Below are 26,981 nucleotides of genomic sequence, written 5' to 3' on the forward strand. Positions count from 1 at the left end.
ACCGACAGCTTTTAATGTTGGGCTGCTCGGGGGTATAAATTACAGGGTGGGGGGGGGGGGTCTCTGGGGGTGGGCAGGGGGCTCGGCGCCCCCCCAGACCAGGCCGGGGGTCCAGCCCCCCAAAACCCCGCTCAGGGGCTCTCGGAGCCGGAGTCCGAGTAGTCGGCGACGAGGGACGGGGCGGGGGCGGCACCGGGGGGGCCCGGGGGGGCTCCCCCAGCCTGGGGGGCGGCACAGGGCGGGTCCGACCCGGCCTCGGAGTTCTCCCGGGGCGGCCCCTCCGCCCCCCCGCCGTCCTCCCCCGCCCGCCGCCGCACGATGCCGAGCCCGGCGGGGGTCGGGGGGGGGGCCCGGGGGTCCCCTCGGCGCTCGCCCCGTCCCCAGAGCCAGTTTCTGGAGGGCCCCCCCGCCCGCTCGGGCCGTGCCCTGGGCGAACCAGGAGCGCTGGGAGATCTCGGAGCGCTTCAGCCGCTGCTTCTCCTCGTAGGCTGTGGGGGGACAAGGCCGGGGGGCGGTCAGGGGGGGCGCGGGGCCGCCCCGAACCGCCGCGGGAACCCCCCCGGGACCCCCCCCACGCACAGTCGGGGGCGCGCAGGGTGAGCAGGGCGGCGAGGCGCCGATCCTCCTCCTCCTCGCGGAGCAGCGGGATGCTGAGCCCGGCCCTCGCCCGCAGCGCTGCTGCCTCCTCCTCCTCTTCCCGCAGCGTCTTCTTCTCCTCCTGGGGGCGAGACGGGGCTGGGGGCACGGCCCGGAGACCCCCGGGGGTGCCTGGGGGTCCTGGAGACTCCAGCGTGGACAGGAGCCCCCCCGCTGGGCTTTTCGGGGTCCCGGAGTCCCCCAGTGAAAATTTGGGGGTCCTGGACCTCCCCACTGACCCGGAAGCGCCTCCGGAGGCGGCTGTTGAGGCCAAAATCGTCCTTCCAGGCGTCCTGAGCTTCCTGCAGCCGCGTCAGGGTGGGGGTGGCGCGCTCCAGGACCCCCCGGTCTGTCACCCCGTGCTCCAGCCGGAACATGGGATCCATGGCCAAGCGCTCCCGCTGCTCTGGGGCTGTGGGGACGCCGTTACCGCAGCTCACTGGGGGCACTGGCAGGGACTGGGGGCACTGGGAGGGACTGGGCAGGACCAGGGCGCTGTCCCTGCATCCCAGCGCTCATCCTTGTGCCAGGCCCGACTGGGAGCCACTGGGAGTGACTGGAATCACCAGGACAGGGGTCCCTGGGACTGACTGGAGGCACTGGGCCATACTGGGACTCACTGGTGGGCAGGACCTGGGCGCTGTCCCCGGGGTCCCAGCGCTCCTCCTTGCGCCGGGCCCCGCTGACGATGACATAGTCGCAGTTCCCGGGATCCGTTTGCAGCTCGATGTAGTTGACGCACAGGTGACACTTCATCCGGAACCTGGGGGGCGCACACGGGTCAGGGGGTCCCCGGGGGGTCCCCGGGTGTCCCCGCAGGTGAGGGAGGGGCTGTGGCTCACCTGTACACAGGGGTGGTGTAGTAGGTCCCCACCTTCTTCTTCTCCGCGTTATACCTGACACCTGTGGGGGGATGGGGGGGTCAAATCACCCCCCCCCCCGCAGATGTGGGGACCCTTTGGGACCTCCCAAAACTCCCCAGTCCCCAGGACAGGGGTGCAACTCACCCATCCCGATGTGGTTCTGGCAGCCGTCACACCAGATATTAAAGGGCATCTCGAACCTGGGGGGTCAGGCAGGGTTTGGGGGTGTCAGTGCTGCCCCCGGGATGTGACAAGGGACGTTTTGGGGTGTCCCCCCCCCTCACCTGATGACAAGGATGCCCTGGGAGAGCTTCCGGGCGCGCTCCCGCAGGGGGTGGCTGTGGTGGTACTTGTTGAGGGAGCCATGCTGGGGGGGAAAAGGAGGATCAGGGAGGGGGCCGGCCCCCCCAAAATCCCCACATGCCCTTCCAGCCCCCCAAAACTTCCCCTCCCAGCTTCCTGAACCTTCCTGCCAGCCCCTAGCCCCTCAAAGTCCCACCCTCCCCACAACCTGACATTCCCCCAGCACCCCAATATCCCTCTAAAATCTCCCTGACATCCCTCCCAACCCCCCCTGCCAGCCCCTAGCCCCTCAAAGCCCCTCCCTAACCCTGCGAGCCCCCCAGCCCACCTTGGCGGGGTCGAAGTCAGGCGGGTAGTACTTGTTGGTGCCCTTGCGTTCACCCTGGAGGGAAATCGGGGTGTCACGGGGTGGCCACGGGGTGACCACGGTGGCCCCGGCGTGGCCGCGGTGGTCCCAGCGCAGCTGAGGTGGCCCCGTCCGCACTCACCATGGCCGAGGGTCTCTGGAGCCGCGCGACCGGCACGGGCAGAACCTGGGGGCGACGAGGAGGTCACTGGGGAGCCCTCGGCCCGTACTGGGAGGCGTTAACGGGGTCCGTGCTGGGACAGGGGCACCAGGGCGGGGACAAGAGCCACTGGTTTGTACTGGTACGGGATCGGGAGACAGCACCGGCCAACGCGCTCCCAGAACGCGGCGAGTGGGCACTGGCCTATACCGGGACGGGCCCCCGGCCCAGTTTGGGGTCACTGGTCTCTACTTGCGACCAGCTACCCCTCGGTTTGGGGTCACCGGGCTATACTGGGAGCGGCCCCCCGCTCCAGGATGGGGTCCCCGTTCCGCACCGGGGTCCCTGGGCTGTACGGGAGTCCCCGGTCTGTACGGGGGTCCCCGGGCTGTACGGGGGTCCCTGGGCTGTACCGGGATCGCCCCCGCGCGCACCCCCCGCTCCCCACCGACCTCTTCCGGCTGCGCTCCTCAGGCCCCGCCCCTTCCTCCCCATCGCCGTGCGCTGATTGGCCCAGCCACGCCGAGGGGGCGGGAACCTTCCTGTCGGCCCCGCCCCTCCAGCGGCGTTCGCGATCTCTGGCGGCGCCGCAGCGCGGTGACTTACGGCGGCCCGTAGCAACGGGAGCTGCGTAGCAACGGGGGTCCATAGCAACGGGTTTCCATAGCAACGGGGCGTATTGCAGCGAGGGGTCCATAGCAACGGGGTCCACAGCATCGGGGGGCCCCATAGCGACAGCGTTCAGCGCGTCCGTTTCCATAGCAACGTGCTTCATACCAACGGGGACCGCAGCGACGGGGGGGCTCATGGCAACGGGGGACTGTAGCAACGAGGCTCCATAGCAACGGGCTCCATAGCAACGGGGACTCATAGCAACGGGTTCCATAGAAACGGGATTCCATAGCAACTGACTGCTCCCCTAACCCTCTCCCCTCCACAGCCCCCCACCGTCACCCCTGTGTCCCCATCGCTGTCCCCATCATCCTGTGTCCTCGATGGATAGAGTTGACCCCCCATGTCCTCATGGGGGTGGCAGTGTCCCTGTCATGGTCACCCCATGTCCCCATGGGGGTGGCAGTGTCCCCATCCCTGTCATGCCAGGTCCCCGTGGGGGTGATAATGTCCCTATCCCCGTTTCCATCACCCCAGGTCCCCATGGGGGTGGCAGTGTCCCTGTCCCCTCCCCACCAACCCATGTCCCCTCCACAGGCTGGCGGTGCCCTCGGTCCCATCCCTGCCGCCATCCCTGCCACACACCTGCCACCATCCCCCCAGCCCCAGCAGGTGCCACCGCGATGGCCCGGTGGCCTCTGATCAGCCCCTGCAGGCAGCCACCGCCTTATCACAGGGACACACTAATGAGCTACTGTGGTGCCACCGCGCCCCCAGTGCCACCGCGGTGTCCCCACGGCCGCATCTGCCACCGGCCCTGTCCGGCTGCCGCCCTGCAGGACATCCGGCTGCGCCGGGCATGCGGCCACAACACATGGGCACAGCCTGGCCGGGACACGGGGGGACACGGGGGGGACACGGGGGGGCCCAGGGGGACACAGGGGTCTGGCAGCCTTTGGGGACACCAGGGCAGCGAGGGTGTCCCCACGGTGGGACACCAGTGAGATGGTGGCACCGGCCCCGGGGGACCCCTACCAGGAGAAAGGGCTGAGCCCGGAATTTGGGGACACGGCCGGAGCTGGCGCTGTGTGGGGACACTTGTGACAGGTGGGCTTGCACAGGAGTGGGGCCATGCCCAGGTGTGGGGCCGTGCACAGCGTTTTGGGGTCCCCATCGCTCGCAGGTGACGCTCAGGGTCCCCCTTGGGGGACAGCCCCTGTTTGGGGTCCTGCCCCTGGGGACAGGCCCCAGTGACCCTCCGGGCAGAGCCCCGGTGCCGGGGGACTCCGGCGGAGCTCTGTGCCCCCCCTGCCCCCCGCAGCCCCTCCCGGCCGGGTGTCTTGGGGTCCCGGTGGCCCGGGGGTGACACTGGCAGGGCCACGTGCGGCGGCTGCGGCGCCGGGACAAAAGCGGCGCTGGGGACAAAGGGCCGTGACGTCACCGGGGGCTGGGGGGCACCCGCTGACCCAAATTCGGCCGCTTTGGGGGGTCACGGAGGGGGAGGAGCCGGGGGGACCCCGAAGGGCGGGTGGGGGGGACAGGGCCACTGTGTCCCCACGGGAACGAGCTGGGGGGTGACACCGGCGTCACCGTGTGGGGAAACTGAGGCAGCGGCGGGGTCATTAAACCCCGTTAAGTAATGAAGGGGTAATTAGAGGAGGAGGAGAAGGAGGAGGAAGAGGAGGAGGAGGAGGAGGCGGAGGAGGAGGAAGAGGAGGAGGGGGAAGTCCCAGGCATTGGGGGGCAGGAGGAGGAAGAGGAGGGAGAAGAGGAAGGTCCAGGGCACTCGGGGGGCAGGAGGAGGAGGACGAAAGTCCCGGGAATTGAGGGGCAGGAGGAGGAGGAGGAGGAGGAGGAGAAAAAAGAGGAGGAGGAGGAGAGGGAGGAGGAGAGGGAGGAGGAGGAGGAGGAGGAAGAAGGTCCCGGGTACTGGGGGGGGAAGAAGAGGGGGAGGAGGAGGAGGAGCAGCAGCAGCAGCAGCGCGAGCTCTGCCGCAGCCCGGCCCGATGGGCCCCGCCACCCCGCTGCTGCCGGGGGGCTGACGGCGACCCCCGCCCGGCCCCGCCGCCCCGAGGGGGGGCCACCACCCACCGGCGCCGCCGCTTTCGCCTTTTTTTCTATCCGCTGGATTTTGTGGCTGTTTGGGGATTTTGGGGGGGATTTTTTACCTTTCCCCCCCTCTCACGGATGGTCCGGGCCGGGGGCGCCGGGATGCGCTGAGCGAGCCCCGGGTTTTTCCGCGCCTCTCCCCCTCCTCCCCCCCGCCCCAAATTACCGCAACCCTCCCCCCCCCGGCGGGGGCACCGCGAGCCGCAGCGCCGGGACCCCCGCACTCCGCTCCGGGGCACTGTGAGCCGCAGCGAAGGGACCCCCCCGCACCGGGGCGCCGGGAGCCGCAGCGGGGGGCTCGGCCCTCCCGGTACCGAGACACCGGGACCCACCCCCCGAAACCGGGGCACCGCGAGCTGCAGCGCCAGGACCCCCGCAACACCCTCCGGGGCACCGGGACCCCCCCGCGCCGGGAGCCGCAGCGTCGGAGACCCCCTTTACACCGGGGGGGGCTCCCCCACCCCCTCCGCACCGGATTGCGGGGGGGGCACGGCAAGAGAAGAGCCCCCCCATCCTCCGGGGCACCGCGAGCCGCAGCGGAGGGACCCCCCCATACCGGGGCACCGGGAGCCGCAGCGCCGGGACCACCCCCCGCTTCGGGGCACCGCGAGCCGCAGCGGAGGGACCCCCGCATCCCGCGGACCCCCCTCTGCCGGGGGTCCCCCCCCGCCGCACCGGCTCGCGGGGGGGGCGCGCCGCACTGGAGGATGCTCGGAATGCCGGCACCGCTCCCGTCCGCCGCCTGAGCGCCCCGCGCCCGGTCGGGACGGACCCCGACCCCCCCCCGAGCGTTTGGGGGGGGCCCATGGGATGTGATGAGCTCCTCGACGGTGCCGACCTCAGCAGCGTGACCCCCCCCCGGCGGGATGGCTCGTTTCGGAGAGGAGGTGGCGGCCCGCTACGGGCCCGGCGGCGGAGGGAGCGGCCCCGGGGCGGCGGCGGGGGGCCGGGGCGCGGGGGGGGGTCCGCGACAGGGCCCCCCCGGGGCGCAGCGGCTCTACAAGCAGTCCATGGCCCAGCGCGCCCGCACCATGGCCCTGTACAACCCCATCCCGGTGCGGCAGAACTGCCTCACCGTCAACCGCTCGCTCTTCCTCTTCAGCGAGGACAACGTGGTGAGGAAATACGCCAAAAAGATCACCGAATGGCCATATCCTTTCTGGGGGGGCCCCCGCGCCCCACACCGGACCCCCCGGCCGAGGGGACCCGGCTCTGGCACTCCCCGTGCCCCGTGATGGGAACCTGGGACTGGCACAAGGACCCCGGCCCCAGCCCACAGCCCCGACGTCTGGCCCTCATTGGGGTCTCCTGTCCGGCACTGGGGTCCCCAGTCTGCTATTGGGGTCACCCTGTCCTGCGCTGGGGTCCGCAGACTCGCACTGGGGTCTCCGTGCCCTGCATGAGCTCTTCAGCCCCGTATTGGGATCCCCATCCTCATATCAGGGTCCCAATATGATGGCTCCATGCCCTGACCCGCTTTGGGGTTCCCCTGACCTGCATGAGGGTCCCTATGCCCTGACCTCCATCGAGGACCCCGTTTCCCTGCCTTGCACTGGGGTCCCCATTCCGGTCATGCGTCACCTCTCCATCCCCATATCGGGGTCACCATCCCCATACTGGGTCACCGTGTCCTGCACTGGGGTCCCCAGCCCCACACTGCGGTCCCCATCCTGTGTCCTGCACCTCGTTCCCATCCCACGTCCCCTTGCCCTGCACTGGGGACTCCAGACCCATATTGGGGTCACCGTGTCCTGATTGGGATCCCCATCCAATGTCCCTGTCCCTGTGACCTGCACTGGGGTCCCCAGCCCCCTTTTGGGGTCCCCAACCCCTTGCCTTTCATTGGGGACCCCCATTTCTCTGCCCTGCATTGGGGTCCCCATGCCCCTGCTGCCCCCCCCCCCATACCGCCCCCCTCCCCACATTTGGGGGGTCCAGCTCATCCGGGGGGGCGGAGAGGGGGACCCCATTGCACCAGTACCTCTCGGTGCCCGATTTTTGGGGAGAATGTGTGACCTGGCATCTCCGAGCCCCCGCACCCCACAACCCTCCTGTCCTCCCCCCCACTGCCATCCCTCCGGGGTCCCCGCTGATTCGAGGTGTCCCCAGATCCGTCTCCCCTCCTCAGCTGGGGTGTCTGGGGGCGCAGGGCTGTTTTGGGCTATTTTGGGCTATTTTGTGCTATTTTGGGGAGGTGGAGCCCCGGCCCTGCTGCCCTTGGGGTTCCTCCGAGCCTCTTCCCCCTTTTTCCTGCCCCCAAAACCCTCGGCTGATAGCAGCAACCCAAAAAGGCCCCTGTGACCCCAAAAGGACCCCCACCATCCCAAAACTGCCACTGTCGCCCCACAACCCACCGCTGTCACCCCACACACAGACACTGACACCTCTCCTGGCGGCTGGGGGGCGCCGACGCGGGGCTGGGGGGGTCGTCACGCGCTTTTGAGGGTCTCTGGCTCCACCACGAGCTTTTGGGGACCCCCCCCGACACCGGGGGCACTTTGGGGGCGAGGTCACCCCCTCGGGCACATCCGATGTGCCCGCCAGAGGACCTGGGGGGTCCGGGGGTGCGGGGTTGGGGGTGCGGGTCGCGGGGGGGGCGGGCTGCGCCGTTCGGTGCCGCAGCGGGGCCGGGCAGCGCCGTCCCCGGGGCGGTGGAGGGCGAGCGGGTCCCGGCGCCCCGGGGCAGGGGCGTCGCGGCGGGGCCGGGCAGGGGTCTGGGGGTGTCGGGGTGCCCCGGGGTCCCGGGGGGAGGGGTGATGCATCGCCCCCCGCCCTCCCCGGCGCGGCCCTGCGGGTCCCATCCTGCGGCACGCAGAGCCTCCCACGCCGGTCCCGGGGTGAGGGGGCGGCGGCAGCCGGGGGTTGCTCCCGCGGCGCCCCAAAATCCGTCCTGGGGGGAATCCCGGGGGGCGCGCGGAGGGGAGGGGGAGCCTCCCGATCCCGGTTTGGGGGCGCAGAGCCCCATGGCAGGGAGGCTGTGCCGTGCTGGATCCGTGCTGGATCCGTGCTGCATCGCCGCGTTTCGCTGCCCCGGATAACCGGGCCGGGCCGTGCCAGGAGCCGTGCCGGGCCGGAATCAGGCACCGGATGCCCGGGCCATGCCAGGAGCCGGGCCGGATCCTGGCTCTGGGAGCTGTGCCATGCCAGGGAGCCGTGCTGGACGCCCGGGCTGTTCCAGGGAGCCGGGCAGGGCCAGATCCCGGTACCGGGAGCCGTGCTGGGTACCCGTGTCATGACGGAGGTACCGGCACCGGATCCTCGGCTGTGCCAGGGAGCCGCACCGGGCCGGATACCGGCACCGGGAGCTGGTCAGTGCCAGGGAATCCTGCCGGGCTGGATACCGGTACCGGGAGCTGTGCTGTGCCAGGGAGCCGTGCCTGGTAACAGTGCGGTGCCAGGGAGCCGCGCTGGCCCAGATACCGGCGCCGGGGGACATATTGTGCCGGGAAGAGGTGCTGGAGAACCGAGCCGTGCCACGGAGCTGTGCTGGAGACCAGCGCCAGGTCCCCGTGCCAGGGCTGTGCCCGGTGCCTGTGCCAGGTCACAGCGCTGTGCCGGAGCTGTGCCGGGATGGCAGAGTGGGGTGGCCATTCCGGGTGGCCCCGTTGTGCCAGGCTGGATAACCAGGCCAGGCTGTGCCGGAGAGCCGTGCCGTGCCAGGGAGCTGTTGGGACAGCCGTGCCATGCTGGAGCGCCGGGTGGCCGTTGGGATGGCCGTGCCATGCTGGACAGCTGTCCCGTGCCAGAGAGCCATGCTGGCCAGCAGTGCCACGCCGGAGATCTGTGTGGGACACCCGTTCCGTGCCAGGCTGTGGGGCCGCAGCCATCCCCTGCCCCGGCCTCGTGGGGTCCGGCCTCATCTTTGTGACCTTCAGTGCCACCATGGCCCCAGCCATGGGCACCACTGGTGGGGCGGGATGTGGGGCAGGGCACAGGGCCTTGGGGCAGCACTTGGGGACGCGGGACAGGACACGGACACGTCCCCGCAACCCCCGGGGGTGCCACTGCCCGGTGCCCGCGGGCCGGGCGGGGCCGTGTCGGTCGCGGCGAGTCCCGCTGTCCCCGGGGCGCTTTGATCGCTTCGCGGAGCCGAGGCCGCGGCTGCCGCTTTGATGAGGGAATTAATTAATGAACTGCCGAACACGCGGGCACCGACACCGGGGCAAGGGAAGGGCCTTGGCCCCGCTTTGGGCACCCCGTGGCCCCACTCCCTCAGTTTTCCCCCTGCCGGTGTGGTTTGGGGGTCCTCCAGCCCCGTTTTTTCCTTGACTCGCCCCCCACTCCTTTTGAATACATGATTTTAGCCACCATCATCGCGAACTGCATCGTCCTGGCGCTGGAGCAGCACCTGCCCGACGAGGATAAGACCCCCATGTCGGAGCGGCTGGTGAGCAGGGGGCGAGTGGGCTGGAGAGGGTCCCCGGTACCCCTGAGGCTTGGGGAGGGTCCCTGGGGCTCCCGGGAGGGTCCCTGCAAACCCTGGAGGCTCCAGCAAGGGTCCCTGGGCACGTCTGGAGCTCTGGTGAGGGTCCCTGGACACCCTGGGGGTGCCAGCAGAGGTGCCCGGGCACCCCATGGGCTTTAGTGGAGGTCTCTGGGGGTTCTGCTGGGGGTCCCTGGCCACCCTGGGGGCTCAATCAAGTGTCCCCAGCCCCCCGCGGGGTCCCTGCTGTGTCCCTGCCCCCCCTGCGTGGGCAGCAGGACGGGGGGTTGGGAGGGGGGCTGCCAGCCCGCACCTGGCCCACGCCGGCCACGATTCCCAGCTCCCCCCGGACCCGCCGGCGTCCCAGTTTCCTCCTTACTGGGAATCTGGGCCACGCCGGGAGCGTCGCCGCCTCCGCCCGGGGCAACCTGGGGAGGGCCGGAGGGGGCCGGGGGCAGCGCTGACCCCTCGCCCCGGGGGCAGGGGGTGTCCGGAGGTGGTGGCGTCCCCTGGCACCCGTCCCCGACACCTGTCCCCGCGCCCAGGATGACACGGAGCCGTATTTCATCGGCATCTTCTGCTTCGAGGCGGGGATCAAGATCATCGCGCTGGGCTTCGCCTTCCACAAAGGCTCCTACCTGCGCAACGGCTGGAACGTCATGGACTTCGTGGTGGTGCTCACGGGGTGAGGGGCGCGCGGGGGACACCGGGGACACAGCTGGGACGCAGCTGGGACGCGCCTATTTGGGGACAAACGCGTGTCACCGCGTGTCCGTGCCCGTGGGGACCGCCCCACGCAGGTGTGCGGGTGCAGGACCCCCCCCCCCGTCCCCACCTCTGCCCCACCCTCGTGTCCCACGTGTCCCCGCGCGTGTGCGGGGCCGCCGAGCTCGTCCCTGTCCCCGTGTCCCCGGGGGCCTCCCGGCACTGTCACAACGTGTCCCCGCGGTGTCACTCAGCGCGCGGCACCGGCACCCGCTGGCAACTCCGGCAGCTGCACCTGCCGCTCCAGAATCCCCCCGGCCACGGCAGCATCGCCCCAGAGACCCCCGGTCACAGAGACCCCCTGTCACAGCCCCCCTATCCCCGTGTCCTGTGCTTGCCCAGTGGAGAAACTGAAGCGGGAGTTTTGGGGAGCTCTTTTGGGGGCTATTTTTGGGGGGCTCTGTCCTGCACCCCCTGGCCTCCCTCACCCCCTGTTCCCAGCATTGCTCCCCCCCAGAAATTGGGGTGATGAGGGGGTGAATTAATTGGGGTGATTTGGGGTGAATGAAAGGGGGTGACAGAGGGTGGATAAATTGGGGTAAAGGGGGGTATTGGGGGTCGCTGGGGGGCGCGTCTGACTGCGATGACGGGGGGGTGATGGATGAGCATCTCCATCAGGTTGCCATGGCAACAGGGGACCCTCCGCAGCACCGCGGTCAGCAATGAACCCCTGGGGTACACCCGGGAACCCCCTTTGGCTCGCCGGGCACACCCTCCGGCCCCTCGGGGATGCCGGGGCCGCTGCTGGCCGGTGGCCGCGACCCCCGGGCTGGGACCAGCGCTGGCATCAGCCACCACCGGCAGCATCGCCGGAAAAGGCTAAAAATAGCCCCGAGCTGCCGCCCGCGCTGGCGGCACCGGCTGCCGGCCCTGCGGCACGTGGCCCTGCGGCGGGGACACGGGGACTCGCGCGGGCCGCGACAGCACCGCCGCGGGCTCGTGGTGGCCGCGGGCTCGTGACCGTATGACAGGGACGTGGGGGGCTCGTGGGGGCCAGGGGCTCGTGGCCATGTGACAAAGATTCGGGGGCTTATGGGGGCCAGGGGCTCGTTGCTCTGCACTGGGGACAGGGGCTCGCCGTGGCTGTGACAGCACAGCCGCGGGCTCGTGGCCCTGTGACAGGGACACGGGGGCTTGTGACAGCTGTGACAGTGTGGCCACAGGCTCACGGTGGTGGCCCTTGGACACGGTGGTGGCGTGGCCAGACACGCCATCTCTCGATGGCCGTGGTGACCGATTGTGGGGGTCCCTGGCCGTGCTGGGGTGTGTCAGCAGCTGTGGCCGCTCTTGGCAGCCGCGGTGGCCCTGCTGGGGGTCCCCACACCCGCTGACCCTGCTGACCCCACTGTCCCCGCAGCATCCTGGCCTCGGTGGGCTCCCAGTTCGACCTGCGGACGCTGCGGGCCGTGCGTGTGCTCCGGCCCCTCAAGCTGGTCTCGGGGATCCCAAGTGAGTGCAGGGGGGGGGTCCCTGGGAGGATCTGGGAGTCCTCGGGAGGATTTGGGGGTCCCGGGGGGGGGTCCCGGGGGGGGCGTGGCCGCTCAACCGCCGCTGCTGCAGGTTTACAAGTCGTGCTGAAGTCCATCATGAAGGCGATGATCCCGCTGCTGCAGATCGGGCTCCTGCTCTTCTTCGCGATCCTCATCTTCGCCATAATAGGATTAGAGTTTTATATGGGCAAATTCCACACCACCTGCTTCGACCTGGTCACAGGTGGGGCCAAACGCCCCTGATCCCCCTCCAAAACACTGCCCAAATCCCCTCCAACGCCCCTAAACCTCCCTAAGTCCCCCCTACACCTCCCTGAACCCCCTCCCCACCTCCTAAACCCCCCTCAAACTCCCGCCCCCCGCCCAATCCCCCCTCAATCCACCAAAACCCCCTTTAAGTCTGCCCCAAACCCTCTACAAAACCCCTAAACCCTCTAAATCCCCACCAAACCCTCTCCAAATCCCAACCCCCACCTAAATCCTCCCCAAACCCCCTCCAAATCCCAACCCCCACCTAAACCCTCCCCAAACCCCCTCCAAATCCCTCAAACCCTCCCTAAAGCCCACCGCCCCCCCCGTCCAGCACCCCTCAATCCCCTCTAACCCCCCAAACCCTCTCTAACCACCCTTAACTCCCCCTGAATCCCCTGAAATTCCCCTAACCACCCCCAAAATCTCCCCCCTCCCCTTCCTGCCTCAGTTTCCTACCGGGGCGGGCTGGGATCCCGAGGCTGGGATCACCGGGGTTGGGAGCAGGGTTGGGGGGTCGAATCCTTCCCTCCCACCCCTCCGAACCCTCCCCCGGCCCCAAACCTCTCCGGGCCGGCGGCCAGCGCCCGATTTGGAATGTCCTAATTGCTGCTCTCCCTTGATGAAGCCGTTAATTGGCCGCGGTTATTTCTGTCCGTGCCCTGCGGCGGAGGGGAGGGAGGGGGGGGGTCCTGGGGACACGGAGGGGGTTCAGACAACGGGACCCCCGCCCTCCCCAGACGAGATCAAGGTGGAGGTCCCGTGCGGGACGGACGAGCCGGCCCGGATCTGCCCCAACGGCACCAAGTGCAAGAAGTATTGGGAAGGGCCCAACTACGGCATCACGCAGTTCGACAACATCCTCTTCGCCGTGCTCACCGTCTTCCAGTGCATCACCATGGAAGGGTGGACCGACCTCCTCTACTATGTGAGGGCCTGGCCCCTCCCGGTGCCCTCCCGGTGCCCCCCGGTGCCCGCCCGGTGCCCTCCCGGCGCCCGGCCTCCTCCCGGTGCTCCCCTCTCTCTGGAGTCCCCTCCCGGGTCTGTCCCCTCCTGTCCCCGCGTGTCCTTCCCTAGGTCCCCCCACATGACTTCATGGGACCCTCGTGGGACCCTTCCGAAACTCAGGGGACCCCCTGGGAACTCCTCCAGGTCATGGGGCCCTTTGGGGATCTCCCCCCGACTCATGGGACCCCTCCAACTCGTGGGAACCCCATCAGGTCATGGGACCCCCCCCCCCCCCCGAATTATGGAACCCCCCGAGCTCACCGGACGCCCCCAATTCCTGGGATCCCCCCAAATTTCATGGGACTCCCCCATTCCCTGTCGTCCTCCCCCCTCCCCATTTCCCAGAGCAACGACGCCTCAGGGAACACTTGGAACTGGCTGTACTTCATCCCCCTCATCATCATCGGCTCCTTTTTTATGCTCAACCTCGTGCTGGGGGTCCTGTCCGGGTAAGCGGTGCGGGGGGCGCTCCGAGGGGGGGAGTCCGCGGTGCCCCCCCCCGGACCGGCGCTGACCGGGGGGGTCCGCAGGGAGTTTGCCAAAGAGCGGGAGCGGGTGGAGAACCGCCGGGCGTTCCTCAAGCTGCGGCGGCAGCAGCAGATCGAGCGGGAGCTCAACGGATACATGGAGTGGATCTCCAAGGCGGGTGAGGGTCGGGACCACCCCTCAAAACCCTCCCGACCCCCCCCGAGCCCCCGGCACCTCCATAACCCCCTCCCAACCCTTTGCACGCCCCCAAAACCCCCTGAAATCCCTTCCCAAAGCACTCGAATTCCACTCAAATCCTCTCCAAACCCTCTACAACCCTCTGGGACGCCCCCAAATCCTCCTCAGCCCACCCTAAATCCCCCTCTATCCCCTCCAGCTCCCCCCAATCTCCCCAAATCCCCTCCAACCCGCCCGGGGCATTCCTGGGATCCCCTCAAACCCTCCCAACCCTTCCCAACCCTTCCCAAACCCTCTTAACCCCTCCCAACGCACCCCAATCCCCCTCCCCAAACCCTCTCCAACCCCTTCCAGGGTCTCCAACCGCCCTCTCGGGACCCCCGGGATAACCCGACGCCCTTCCACCTCCCCCAGACCCCTAAAGAGCCCCTTAACCGTGCTCTCAACCCTCTCCAAACCCTCTTAAATGTCCCCAAATCGCCCCCAAGCCCTCTCCCCCCGGCCCTCCCAGGGGTTCCAAATCCCTCTCCCGCCCCCGGCCCCCCCCCCCCCGAGGCCCCCCCGAGCCCCCCTGAGCCCCCCCACTTTCCCTCAGAAGAGGTGATCCTGGCCGAGGACGAGCCCGAGGCCGAGCCCCGGCGCCCCTTCGATGGTAAGTGCGCAGCCCCCGCCCCCCGCCCCGCCCCGGCGGCGACCCCCGCCCGGCCCGGGGGTGTCTCAGAGACCCCCCCGGTGACGGCCGCCCCCCTGTGCCCCCCCCTGCGGGAGCTCTCCGGAGGGCCACCAGCAAGAGGAGCAAGACGGACCTGCTGAGCCCCGAGGAGGGCGAGGAGCAGCTGGGGGACATCGCGGCCATGGGTGGGTGACGGGGGACAGCGCGGGCGGGCTATGGGGGATCGGGGTGACTGGGAGAGGGACGGGGGATGGGTGGGGCTGGAGGGTCGTGGGGGGATGATTTGGGGAGGGGTGGGTGCCCCAGGGATGGTTTGGGGCGGGTGGGTGCCCCCAGGGATGGTTTGGGGGTGTTTTGGGGTGACATGAGGGGGTGGTGGGTGACACGGGGACAGCCTGGCGTGACACGCCGGGCCCCGGGGGGATCTCCTGCAGGGTCCCCCTTCGCCCGTGCCAGCCTCAAAAGTGCCAAGCTGGAGAACGCCACCTTCTTCCACAAGCGGGAGCGGCGGATGCGCTTCCACATCCGGCGGATGGTGAAAACTCAGGCCTTCTACTGGACCGTGCTCAGTCTGGTAGCCCTCAACACCCTGTGTGTTGCTATCGTTCACTACGACCAGCCAGATTGGCTTTCCGACTTCCTCTGTGAGTCAGCCCCAACCCCCGGAACCCCCGGAGCCCCTTGGAGCCCCCCGGAGCCCCCCAGAGCCACCCGGAGCCCCCCAGAGCCCCCCAGCAGCCCCCAACGCTCCGTGTGTTCCTATCAGGCACCACAACCACCCACTCTGGATTTTCGACTCCCTCCAGGAGTCATCCCAGATCCCCAGAGACCCCCAGGGCCCCAGGGAGAACCCCACAGAGTCCCCCCAAACCCACTGGAGACTCCTGGAGTCCCCCAGAACCAACCAGACCCGACCCCTCCCCCCCCCCGAGCCTCCCCAAGGCCCCCAAAGCCCCCTGGACCCCTACAGCTGATGTGACACCCCCCCCCCTCCAGCTTTTGGGACCCCCAACCTCCTGGGATTCCCCAGCCCATGAGACCCCCAGGACCCCCTGGAGTGTCCCCCCCTCACTGCTGTGTCCCCCCCTCCTCAGACTATGCAGAATTCATTTTCTTGGGACTCTTTATGTCCGAAATGTTTATAAAAATGTACGGGCTGGGGACGCGGCCTTACTTCCACTCGTCCTTCAACTGCTTCGACTGTGCCGTGAGTGCCGGGACGGGACGGGAATGGGGCTGGGATGGGATGGGGTGGGACGGGACAGGATGGGATGGAATGGGATGGGGTGGGGTGGGGTGGGATGGGGACCATCTGGGGACACTGTCTCGCTCCCAGGTTATCATCGGAAGCATCTTCGAGGTGATCTGGGCTGTTGTGAAGCCGGGAACATCCTTTGGGATCAGCGTGCTGCGAGCTCTCAGGTTACTGCGCATCTTCAAAGTCACCAAGTGAGTCCCGTGTCCCCCCCCGTTTGTCCCCCACGTCCCCTCATGTCCTCTCATGTCCCGTGTCCCCCCACGCCCCCCCTGCACCCCCCACAGCCTGGTGCTGTCCCCATAGGTACTGGGCTTCCCTGCGGAACCTGGTGGGTGTCCTGCTGAAATCCATGAAATCCATCATCAGCCTCCTCTTCCTCCTCTTCCTCTTCATCGTGGTCTTCGCCCTTTTTGGGATAGCAGCTCTTCGGGGACAGTGAGTGACTGGCTGGGGAAATGGGATCCCCCGGGTCTCTGTGCCCCCAGGTCCCTGCTTGGGGGGCACCTGGTGCTGGTGGGGCTCCCACCGCTGCCCCCCCAAACCCCCCCAGGTTCAATTTTGACGACGGGACCCCTCCCACCAATTTCGACACTTTCCCAGCAGCAATAATGACGGTGTTTCAGGTAGGCCCCACCCCAGGGGGGTCTCTGAGGGGGCGGGGGGCTCGCGGGGGGTCCCCGCTGCCCCCAGGGCTCCTTCCTCCCCCCTAGATCCTGACGGGAGAAGACTGGAACGCGGTGATGTACGACGGGATCAAATCTCAGGGCGGCGTCAAGGGCGGGATGGTTTTCTCCGTCTACTTCATCGTCCTCACCCTCTTCGGCAACTGTATCCTGGGGGTCCTGGGGGTCCCGGGGGTGCTGGGGGGGCTCGGGGAGAGTCCTGGGAGGGGAGGGGCTTCCCTGGTCCCTGCTTTGCCTTGACGCGGCTCCCAGACACCCTCCTGAACGTCTTCTTGGCCATCGCCGTGGACAACTTGGCCAACGCGCAGGAGCTCACCAAGGTCAGGAGTCTGGGGGCTTTGGAGCGCCCGGGGGGGGCTTGGAGGGTCTGGGGGGGGGGGTCTCAGAGCCGGGCTGGACGTGGCGCTGGGGCTTTGCAGGACGAGCAGGAGGAGGAGGAAGCCGCCAACCAGAAGCTGGCGCTGCAGAAGGCGAAGGAGGTGGCCGAGGTCAGCCCGCTGTCTGCAGCCAACATGTCCGTCACCATGTGAGTGTCTGGAGCCAGCTGGGATCATCCCGGATCCATCCCCAGAGCCATCCCAGAGCCAGGCCAGACCCACCCTGGCTCCATCCTTGGGTCCATCCTGAATCCTTCCTCAGCTGCATCCCCGGATCCATCCCGGCTCCATCCCAGCTCCGTCCCTGGGTCCATCCTGGCTCCTTCCTCGGCTCCATCCTGGCTTCATCACAGCTCCATCTGCGGATCGATCTCGGCTCCATCCCAGATCCATCCTTGACTCCATCCCAGCCCCATCCCAACTCCATCCCGGCTCCATCCCATCCCTACCCTTGCCTCCATCCCGGACCCGCCCCAGCTGCGTCCCAACCCCATCCCGTCCACACCCCGGCCCCTCCCGACCCAATCCCGCCCCCGGGGCCGCAGGAAGGAGCAGCAGAAGAACCAGAAATCCTCCAAGTCGGTGTGGGAGCAGCGCACGAGCGAGCTGCGCAAGCAGAACCTGCTGGCGAGCCGGGAGGCGCTGTACAGCGAGCTGGACCCCGAGGAGCGCTGGAAGGTGCCGTACGCCCGCCACCTGCGCCCGGACATGAAGACGCACCTGGACCGGCCCCTGGTCGTGGACCCGCAGGAGAACCGCAACAACAACACCAACAAGACGCGCCCCGGGGAGCCCCCGCCCGACCCCCGCTTCGGGCCGCTCCGCGCCGAGGAGCTGCGCCGGCAGCAGCCGCGCTACCCCGACCACGGCGGCGGCCCCCGGCCCGGGGACCCCTCGGGACCCCCCCCCCGCGAGCCGCCGTCCCCGCAGCAGCAGCCGCGAACCGGAGCGGGAGCCCAGCCAGGAGCGCGGCTACGCCGAGGGCGAGCGGCCCAAAGGGCGGCACCGCAGCCGCGACGGCCGCGCCGGGTCCCCGCCCGAGCGGGAACACCGGCGGCACCGCGGGCACCGGCGCGGGGCCGAGGAGGGCGAGGAGGGCGCCAGGCCCGAGCGGCGGCCTCGGCACCGGGACGGGGGGCGACAGCCACGGGGCGAGGGCGACGGAGAGCACGGGGACGGCGAGCGGCGGCGGCGGCACCGGCACGGGGCACCGCCCGGGTACGACGGCGAGGGCAGGAGGGAGGACAAGGAGCGGCGGCACCGGCGGAGGAGGTGAGGGCGCGGGAGAGACCCCGGGGATCGGTGGGACGCCCCGGAGCTGGAGGGACCCTCCGAGCAGGGGCTGCTATGGATCCCAGGAAGGAACCGAGCGTCCCTCGGCATTCCCGGCTCCCCGAAGCGGTTCTTGGGGTCCCCTCTGAGCCGTTTCCCATCTGCTCCCCCCCAGGGAAGCGCAGCCGCCCCCGGCGCCGTCGGGCCCCACGCTCTCCACCACCCGCCCCATCCAGCAGGACCTGGGGCGCCGGGACCCCCCCGTGGCCGAGGACATCGACAACATGAAGAACAACAAACTGGCCACGGCCGAGCCCCCCGCGCCCCCCGCCGTGGGCAACCACACCCCCTGTCCCTCCACCGGCCCACCCCGCCGGCCCCCGCCCACTGCCAACCCCCCGCCCCCCGAAAACAGCCTGGTGGTCACCAACCCCGGCCCCCCAACAACCCTCCAAGGGGGGGGGAAGCCGGAACACACGGCCGTGGACATCCCACCCCCCTTCCCGCCGCCCCCCAGCAACGCCCTGGTCCAAGGTAGGGGAGCCCACTGAGGTTTGGGCGAAGTCTGGGAGGGTCGGGGATCTGGGGAGTCTGAGGGGAAATCTGGAGCTCCCAGGGGGATCTGGGATGTTCTGGGTGTCCAGGAGGTTTGGGGGAGTTCAGAGGGTCTGGGGAAGTCCAAGGGACCTTGGGGGCGGGTTTGGGGGGGTTGCGGGGATATGGGGGGTCTGGGAGGTCCAGGGGATGTGAAGGATCTGGGGTACGAGGGTGATCTGAGGGTTCAGGGGCTCTGGGGGGGGTCTCTGACGGCGCCACCCCCGCAGTGAACAGGAACGCCAACCCCGAGCCGCTGCCCCGCAAAGAGGAGGAGGAGAAGAAGGAGGAGGAAGGCGACGGGCAGGACGAGAACGGCCCCAAGCCCATGGTGCCCTACAGCTCCATGTTCATCCTCTCCACCACCAACCCGTGAGCACCGGGGGGAGGCAGCAGGGGTCGGGGGGGTCCCGGGGAGGTCCGGGGGTCCCTCCTCACCGTGTCCTCGCCAGGTTCCGGCGGCTCTGCCACTACATCGTGAACCTGCGCTACTTCGAGATGTGCATCCTCATGGTCATCGCCATGAGCAGCATCGCGCTGGCGGCCGAGGACCCCGTGCAACCCAACGCCCCCCGCAACAATGTGAGACCCCCCCCCTTTCTGCCACCAGCGGGGGCCCCCGGGGTGGGGAGTGCTGATCTGAGGGCGGACGACCCCAAAACAGCTCCTAAAGTGGGGGCCCCATGGTCGGGATGTGTTGGCTCTGAGAGAATGAGCTCAGCCACGGTGGAGGGCATGGGAAGCCTGGGGTGCTGTGGGGTTCTGGGGGGTCCCGGGTTGCTGAGGAGGTCTTGGGGGTCCTGAGGTGCTGGGGGCCTTGAGTTTCTGGGGGGTCCTGGGGGGCTCCTGAGGTCCTGGGGATCCCAGGGGTGTCCCAAACTTGTCCCTCCCCTCACAGGTGCTGCGCTACTTCGATTACGTCTTCACGGGAGTCTTCACCTTCGAGATGGTGATCAAGGTGAGCGTGGGGAGGGCCCACAGGGCGGGGGGGCGCCCCCGGAGCCCCCTGACCCCCGCCATTGCCCCTGCAGATGGTGGATCTGGGACTGGTGCTTCACCAAGGTGCCTATTTCCGGGACCTGTGGAACATTCTGGATTTCATCGTGGTCAGCGGGGCGCTGGTGGCCTTTGCCTTCACGTGAGTGCCTGGGGGGGACACGCAGGGGATGGAGGTGGAGTGGGGTGGCCTCTCCCAGCGCCCCGGTGGGGCCTGTCCCGCTGCCCACGCTCTCTGTTGTCGCTTGACGTCCGTCCTCGGCCGCTTGTCACTGCATTTGTGTCGTCCTGTCACCGTCCCTGTGTCGGTGTGGCAGGGAAGGAGGAGGAACCCGCTAGGAAGGGGCGAGGGAGCCCCTAGGAAGGGGCAACTGACCCCTGAGGGACCGAGAATCCCCCGAGTAAAGGGTGAGAATCCCCCGAGTGTCTGAGCAGCCCTAAAGGCTGAGCACTCTCCAAGTAAAGCCTGAGCATCCCCTGAGTAAAGGATGAGCATTCCCCGAGTGTCTGAGCAGCCCCCGAGTGTCTGAGCAGCCCTAAAGCAGAGGCTGAGCATCCTACGAGTAAAGCCTGAGCATCCCTTGAGTAACTGAGCAGCCTCCGAGGCTGGGCTGAGCAACTCCCACAAAAATCAAGCAACCCCCGAGTAACACGGGAGTAAACCCGGAGCGGACCCCAAGCACCTCGCAGGAGGTGGGGCTGCCCCGAGGGTCCCCCCTCGTCCCTCGGGGGGGCCCGGAGGTGCTGGGGGGGGGCTCTGATCGTGCCTTGTCTCTCCGCTTCCTCTGCCTCCGCCGCAGGAGCAGCTCACGGTAAATCCTTCTGCCTTCGTCTCCGTCCTCGTCCTCTCCTTGTGCTCGTGGTCGTGCCTCGCTCCCGCTCCCCAAATTCCCACCCCCGCCCCCCCCAAAAGCGCCTCAGGCAAACACGTGATGAGCGCAGGGGGGAGGGGGCTCAGCCTGGAGGGAGGGGAGGGGTGGGACCAGCAGGGGAGGAGGGCGTGGGACCACCCGTGGTCCTGCTGGGGTTTCCGGGGTGTCCCGGCCGCACCAGGGGTCCCACACCTCCCGCTCGCCCACCCCCAGTGGCAGCAGCAAAGGGAAGGACATCAACACCATCAAGTCCCTCCGCGTCCTCCGCGTTGCTCGGCCCTGAAGACCATCAAGAGGCTGCCCAAGCTCAAGGTGGGCTCTTGGGGGGAGTTCGCCACCCACCTGGGAAATTTTGGGGGGTTCTAACTACCAGTGCTGACCCCCACCCCCTCACCCCCTCCCCAGGCCGTGTTTGACTGCGTGGTGAACTCGCTGAAGAACGTCCTCAACATCCTCATCGTGTACATGCTCTTCATGTTCATCTTCGCTGTGGTGGCCGTACAGCTCTTCAAGGGGAAGTTCTTCTACTGCACGGACGAGTCCAAGGAGTTCGAGAAGGACTGCAGGTACGGCCCGGCCGGGAGGGGCCCACGCCGCCCACCCGGCCCCCGCCCACCGCCCCTCCCTGGGCAGGGGCGAGTACCTGGTGTACGAGAAGGACAACGAGGTGAAGGCGCAGAAGCGCGAGTGGAAGAAGTACGAGTTCCACTACGACAACGTGCTCTGGGCGCTGCTCACCCTCTTCACCGTCTCCACCGGCGAGGGGTGGCCGCAGTAAGGCTGCGCGGATTTGGGGCTGGGGGTCCGGGAGAGGTCTGGGGGGGCTGCAGGACCCCCAGCCCGTCCCTGCCCTGCTCCACCGCAGGGTCCTCAAGCACTCAGTGGATGCCACGTATGAGAACCAAGGGCCAAGCCCAGGGTACCGCATGGAGATGTCCATCTTCTACGTCGTCTACTTCGTCGTCTTCCCCTTCTTCTTCGTCAACATCTTCGTGGCCTTGATCATCATCACCTTCCAGGAGCAGGGGGACAAGATGATGGAGGAGTACAGCCTGGAGAAGAACGAGGTGCCGCCCCTGTGCCCTCCCTCCGCGGAGCTGCGGGGGCCGCACCAGGGTGGGTGACACCCGTGTGTCCCCCTGTCCCTGCAGAGAGCCTGCATCGACTTCGCCATCAGCGCCAAGCCGCTGACCCGGCACATGCCCCAGAACCGCCAGAGTTTCCAGTACCGCATGTGGCAGTTCGTGGTGTCCCCCCCCCTTCGAGTACACCATCATGGCCATGATTGCCCTCAACACCATCGTGCTCATGATGAAGGTGGGCGGGGATGGCGCTGGAGGGGCTGGGGAGCCCCCCAAGGGTTGTTCTCAGCCCCCCAGGCGCCCCTGGTCCTGCACCCCCCTGGGGTTGGTCCTGCTCTGTCCGTCCATCCCTGAATCCATTCCTGTAGCCCAGCTTTGTCCTGCACCTCTGTCCCCCTCGGAGTTGTCCCCGTCCCCTAAACCTGTCCCTGTCCCCCTGGATCCACCCCCCACCCTGGGCTGCACCCCTGTGCCCCCCGTCCCCACCCTCCTGTGCTGTCCCTGCAGTTCTACGATGCCTCGGACACCTACGAGTACGTCCTCAAGATGTTCAACAACGTCTTCACCTCCCTCTTCTCCCTCGAGTGTCTCCTCAAGATCATGGCCTTTGGCGTCCTGGTACGGGGGGAACGCTGGGGACCCCGGGGTTGGGGGGGACCCCTGGACCACCAGGGCACCCTGGGGACACGGGGGGTCCCAAGACATCAGGGAACTCCAGGAAGGTAGGGCACCCCAGAGAACCCCGAAACCTCAGGGGACCCCAGGGACCTCATGGGACGAGTGCCCCAGATCTGTCACCAGGCATCCTTGGGTACAGGGATCCACTGCAGGGCCACACCGAGATCTGGGGAGCCAGCGCAGGGGTACCCCGGGATCCAGGACCCCACATGCCTTTCCCCCCTTTCCCAGAATTACTTCCGCGACGCCTGGAACGTCTTCGACTTTGTGACGGTCCTGGGCAGCATCACAGACATCCTGGTGACAGAGTTTGGGGTAGGTGGGGACTGCTGCCCCCCGTCTCCTCCCCCAGCCCCATTCCCAGGGTCCCCTTTCCCCCCTCACCCCCTTTTCCTCGTCCCCCCAGAACAACTTCATCAACCTGAGCTTCCTGCGACTCTTCCGTGCTGCGCGGCTCATCAAGCTCCTGCGCCAGGGCTACACCATCCGCATCCTGCTCTGGACCTTTGTCCAGTCCTTCAAGGTGCCCCCCGAAACCCTAATGTCCCCCCAAATGCCGCCCCCGGCCCCAGCCCCCCGTGACCGGCCCCGCTGTGCCCCCAGGCCCTGCCCTACGTGTGCCTGCTCATCGCCATGCTCTTCTTCATCTACGCCATCATCGGGATGCAGGTGAGACCCCCCAGGTGCAGGTGACACCCCCGGGTGCAGGTGACACCCCCAGCCCCCCCGCGGCCCCCCTGAGCTGCCCTGCCCCCCCCCCAGGTGTTTGGGAACATCGGGATCGAGGAGGAGGATGATGAGTCGGCCATCACCCAGCACAACAACTTCCGCACCTTCTTCCAGGCACTGATGCTGCTCTTCAGGTGGGCCCCGCTGTCACCTGGGCGCTCAGTGCCACCGCAGTGTGGCCCCCGGCACAGTCCCAGTGCCACCCCAGTGTCACCTGGGTACTCAGTGCCACCCGAGCACGTTCCCAGCACAGTCCCAGTGCCACCCAGTGCCATACTGGTGCCACCCGCGCTATGAGAGCCGCGCCGCCGTGTTCCCCCCGCCGTGTCCCCCTTGCCGTCCGTGTGACCGGCGCGTCCCCTGTCGCCAGGAGCGCCACCGGGGAGGCGTGGCACGAGATCATGCTGTCGTGCCTGAGCGGGAAGCCGTGCGACGAGAACTCGGGCATCAAGGAGGATGAGTGCGGCAACGAGTTCGCCTACTTCTACTTCGTGTCCTTCATCTTCCTCTGCTCCTTCCTGGTGAGCTCCCGGGGGGGGGGTCCCCAAACCGCCCGCCCACCCCTGACACCCCTGCTCCTTCACCTCTGCTCCTTCTCCCATCTCCTTCCTCTCTGCTGAGCCCGGGGGGGCTCCGGGGGGCTCTGGGGAGGAGGACACCGCGCCCTCCCACCCTTGACCCCCCCCGCGCCCCCGTTCCCGAAGATGCTGAACCTCTTTGTCGCCGTCATCATGGACAACTTCGAGTACCTGACGCGGGACTCGTCCATCCTGGGCCCGCACCACCTGGACGAGTATGTGCGGGTCTGGGCCGAGTACGACCCCGCCGCCTGGTAAGGACCCCCCCAGGGGGGTGCGGGGGGGGACAGGGACACCCCCGGACCCCGCGGGCTCCTCCCAGCGCCGGGGACACGGTGGAGGGGTCGCGCCCCGTTCCCCCCCCCCATCCCCGGGGGTGCAGCGGGGTCCGTGGGGAGGGGCCGGCAGAAAAGGTGACCGAAACCCCCCCCCCGAGTGCTCTGGCCCCCCCTCGGGGTCCCCGCTGTCCACTGGTGTGTGCCCCCCTCCGAGAGGGTGTCCCCAGGGTTTTCCAACCCCCAGCACCTGAAGTGGCCCCGTGGGGGTCCCGAGTGGTCCCTGGAGCCCGAATTGTCCCCGGGGGGGTCTCTGGTGACAAACCCTCCCCGGAGGGTCTCGGAGGTCCGGGCCAGGGGGTCGCAGCCCTCCCACCCTTAAAGTGCCTCTATTGCAGCGGGTGCAGCCCCCCTCACCCGTGGGGGGGGCGGTCTCTACTTCCCAAACCTCCCCGGGGGGGGGGGTCCCGGGGGTTTCTGTTGCCCCCGCCCCATCCCGGGGGGTTGCGGGGGGCTGTGGGCCCCCACTAACGTGTGTCTCTTGCAGCGGGCGCATCCACTACCGGGACATGTACAGTTTGTTGCGCGTGATCTCCCCCCCCCTGGGGCTGGGCAAGAAATGCCCCCATAGGGTGGCCTGCAAGGTTCGCCCCCCCCCCGCGCCCCCCCCCGGGGCTGGAATGCGCTTCCCGGCGCCGTATATACATATACATCCCGTATATTTATATACATCCCCCCGCGCCCCCGGGCCCGGCATGGAGCCCCCCCACCCCACCCCACCCCTGACCCCCCCCCCCGGCTTCCCGCGGCCCCCCCGGCCTGGGGCACCCCCAACCCCCCCCCCCCCCCCACCCCCCCCCCCCCCGCGGGCGGGCCGAGACGGGGAAATTCTGCTTTGCCTTGGTTTGGGTTTTGAGGTTCTTTTCGTCATTGTTTGGTGTTCGATTCGTTTGAATCGTTCGATTCGTTTGAATCATTTAATTGCTCGTTATTATTTAACTGTTTATCGTTCTCTGCTTGTTTTAAATTATTTAATCATTTGCATTGTTTAGCTATTTTCCATTATTTAGTTATTTTCTGTTATTTAATTGTTTTATTTAATTATTTTTATTATTTAATTATTTTTATTATTTAAATATTTCTTATTATTTAAATATTTCTTATTATTTAAATATTTCCTATTATTTAAATATTTCTTATTATTTAAATATTTCCTATCATTTAGGGGGTTTCGCCACTCTGGTTTTTTATCCTCTTTATTCGTTTTCTTCCTTTTCTTCTCTTTATCCTTTCCACTGCTTTATTATTTTTAATCATGTGATTGTTGTCATTAATCTCGTAATTCATATAATTTTACATTCTCGTTGGTTTTACTAATTTTTTTCATCAGTTTCAGTTGTAAAAATTTCTATTATATAATTTTTACTATGTTATTTCTATTACGTTATTTTATGACATTAATTTTATTATATTAATTAATTTCCTATTACTTTTTATAATTTTCGGGTTTATCACTGCACGATATTCTGGTGGTTTTATAATTTTTATTTTTTATATTTTTATTTGCTATTTTTTCTTAACATTGTTTTTCTTATTCCTTGTTTTGGTGCTTTCTTTGCTTTTTAGCAAAAAAAGTAATAAAAGGTAAACGTAAGAACATAGAAATAAAACATAAAATGATAAAAAGTAAAAATAATAACAATAAAAATAATTATTATTTTTATTGTCGTTATTATCGTTACTTTTTATTATTTTCATTTTTTATTCTTGTTTTTTTTACCTTTTATTATTTTTATTTACCTTATTCTTTATTATCGTCATTATTTCACTTTTAATTATTTTTCATTTTCCCATTTTAATTTTTTAAAATTTATCTTATTTTAAATCTCCTCTACTTTTACTACTTTTGCCATTTATTCTTTCTGGCTTTCACCTTTTATTATTTTTATGATATTTTCATTTTTCTTTGCATTCATCCCATTCTCCCCCTACTTTTTCCTTTTCCTCCCTTTTACTTTTCCCATTCCCACTCCCATCTCTTTTTACTCTTCTCAATTCCCATCACCTTTCCCATTTTTACCTTTTATCATTTTCGCTATATCAATTTTTTTTTTAATTTCCAAATTTTTTTTTGCTTTTTTTTTATCTCCCCCATTTTCACTCTTCTTTCGTTTCTGGTTTGTTTTTTTTTTTCCCCCTCTTAGAATTTCTTCTTATTCGGTGTCCCCCCCCGGCCCGGTGTAACCCCCCCCCGGTGTGTCCCCCCCCCTCTCTCGCCCCCAGGGGCCGCCTGACCCTCGCCGACATGTACGAAATGCTGCGGCACATGTCGCCGCCGCTGGGGCTGGGCACCAGCTGCCCCCCCCGCGTGGCCTATAAGGTAGAATAACCCCCCGGGGGTGCCCCCCCCGCCCCGGCCTCCCCCGGCCTCATTTTGGGGGGGTTTTGGGGGACTTTGGGGTTTTTTTGGTTTTTTTTTTTGGTTTTTGGTTTTTGGTTTTTGTTTTTTTTTTTTCCCTCCTGCGGCCGCCGGCCCCTGCTGAGCCCCCCCCGGACGGGCTGGGTAAGACGCGCCCCCCGTCCCCCCCCCCCGGGGACCCCCCTACCCACCCCAACGGGGTTTTGGGATCCCCCTGGGGCTCAGCTGGACCCCTCAAAATCCTCCGGAGATCTCCTTTTGGGGTCTCCTCAAAGGGCTCAGCCAGCCCCCCCAGCCCCTATTTGGGGTCTCTCAGAGATCTCCTCTTGGGTCTCCCCCGAAAGCCCCAACGAGACCCCCCCAGCCCCTATTCGGGGTCCCCCAAAGATCTCCTCTTGGGGTCCCCCATGGGACTTAGCACCCCCCGCCCTACGAGCCCCTGTTTGGGGTGCCCTAAAAGCCCTTAATTGGGGTCCCCCAAAGGGCTCAGCCGATCCCCAGAGCCCCTGTTTAGGGTCCCCCAAAATTCTCTAATTGACATCCCCTCAAAGGGCTCAACCAGCACCTCCCAGCCCCTATTTGGGGTCCCTTGTGGGGCTCAGAGCCCACTCCCGAGTCCCTATTTCAGGCCCCCCAAAGATCTCCTTTTGGGGTCCCCCCAAAGGGCTCAGCCAGTCCTCCCAGCCCCTATCTGGGGTCCCCCAATGATCTCCTTTTGGGGTCCTCCATAGTGCTCAGCCAGCCCCCCCCGAGCCCCTATTTGGGGTCCCCGCATGAGGCCCCGCCCCCCTATCGGGGGTCCGCCAGCGCACCCCATTTTTAGGGACCCCCCCTCTCCCAGCCCCCCCCTACCCCCGCAGTGAGC

The 26,981-nt window shown here is 66.2% G+C and overlaps 2 protein-coding genes across 2 annotated transcripts in view; one reads left to right on the forward strand and one right to left on the reverse strand.

The window, feature by feature from the left end:
* Positions 1–60: 60 nt before the first annotated feature.
* Positions 61–2,754, reverse strand: CCDC130 (coiled-coil domain containing 130). The gene is given in 10 exon segments (XM_032094616.1): positions 61–347; positions 349–488; positions 580–718; positions 876–1,048; positions 1,257–1,399; positions 1,479–1,539; positions 1,644–1,699; positions 1,784–1,866; positions 2,131–2,184; positions 2,291–2,754. Coding segments are annotated over 10 exon segments (1,068 nt in total). The 5' UTR covers positions 2,294–2,754; the 3' UTR covers positions 61–131.
* A 2,499-nt stretch (positions 2,755–5,253) lies between these two features.
* The window catches only part of CACNA1A (calcium voltage-gated channel subunit alpha1 A), a 29,276-nt gene continuing 7,548 nt past the window's right edge, over positions 5,254–26,981 (forward strand). Inside the window, 40 exon segments of the mRNA XM_032094429.1 lie at positions 5,254–6,179; positions 9,311–9,416; positions 9,998–10,137; positions 11,575–11,666; positions 11,778–11,930; positions 12,697–12,884; positions 13,310–13,413; positions 13,495–13,610; positions 14,226–14,282; positions 14,399–14,488; positions 14,738–14,947; positions 15,398–15,510; positions 15,640–15,752; positions 15,865–15,996; positions 16,112–16,184; positions 16,272–16,389; positions 16,497–16,564; positions 16,664–16,770; positions 17,167–17,535; positions 17,537–17,893; positions 18,069–18,427; positions 18,718–18,859; positions 18,940–19,069; positions 19,386–19,445; positions 19,519–19,625; positions 20,569–20,633; positions 20,636–20,667; positions 20,761–20,921; positions 20,989–21,129; positions 21,221–21,422; positions 21,507–21,608; positions 21,610–21,672; positions 21,945–22,055; positions 22,347–22,430; positions 22,522–22,638; positions 22,719–22,784; positions 22,878–22,978; positions 23,215–23,365; positions 23,549–23,676; positions 25,981–26,077. Coding sequence (XP_031950320.1) covers positions 5,896–6,179; positions 9,311–9,416; positions 9,998–10,137; positions 11,575–11,666; positions 11,778–11,930; positions 12,697–12,884; positions 13,310–13,413; positions 13,495–13,610; positions 14,226–14,282; positions 14,399–14,488; positions 14,738–14,947; positions 15,398–15,510; positions 15,640–15,752; positions 15,865–15,996; positions 16,112–16,184; positions 16,272–16,389; positions 16,497–16,564; positions 16,664–16,770; positions 17,167–17,535; positions 17,537–17,893; positions 18,069–18,427; positions 18,718–18,859; positions 18,940–19,069; positions 19,386–19,445; positions 19,519–19,625; positions 20,569–20,633; positions 20,636–20,667; positions 20,761–20,921; positions 20,989–21,129; positions 21,221–21,422; positions 21,507–21,608; positions 21,610–21,672; positions 21,945–22,055; positions 22,347–22,430; positions 22,522–22,638; positions 22,719–22,784; positions 22,878–22,978; positions 23,215–23,365; positions 23,549–23,676; positions 25,981–26,077 — 5,409 coding nt within the window. The 5' untranslated portion in view covers positions 5,254–5,895.

The sequence above is a fragment of the Corvus moneduloides genome, chromosome 32 (genome assembly GCF_009650955.1).
Source record: "Corvus moneduloides isolate bCorMon1 chromosome 32, bCorMon1.pri, whole genome shotgun sequence".
Taxonomy (NCBI): Eukaryota; Metazoa; Chordata; class Aves; order Passeriformes; family Corvidae; genus Corvus; species Corvus moneduloides.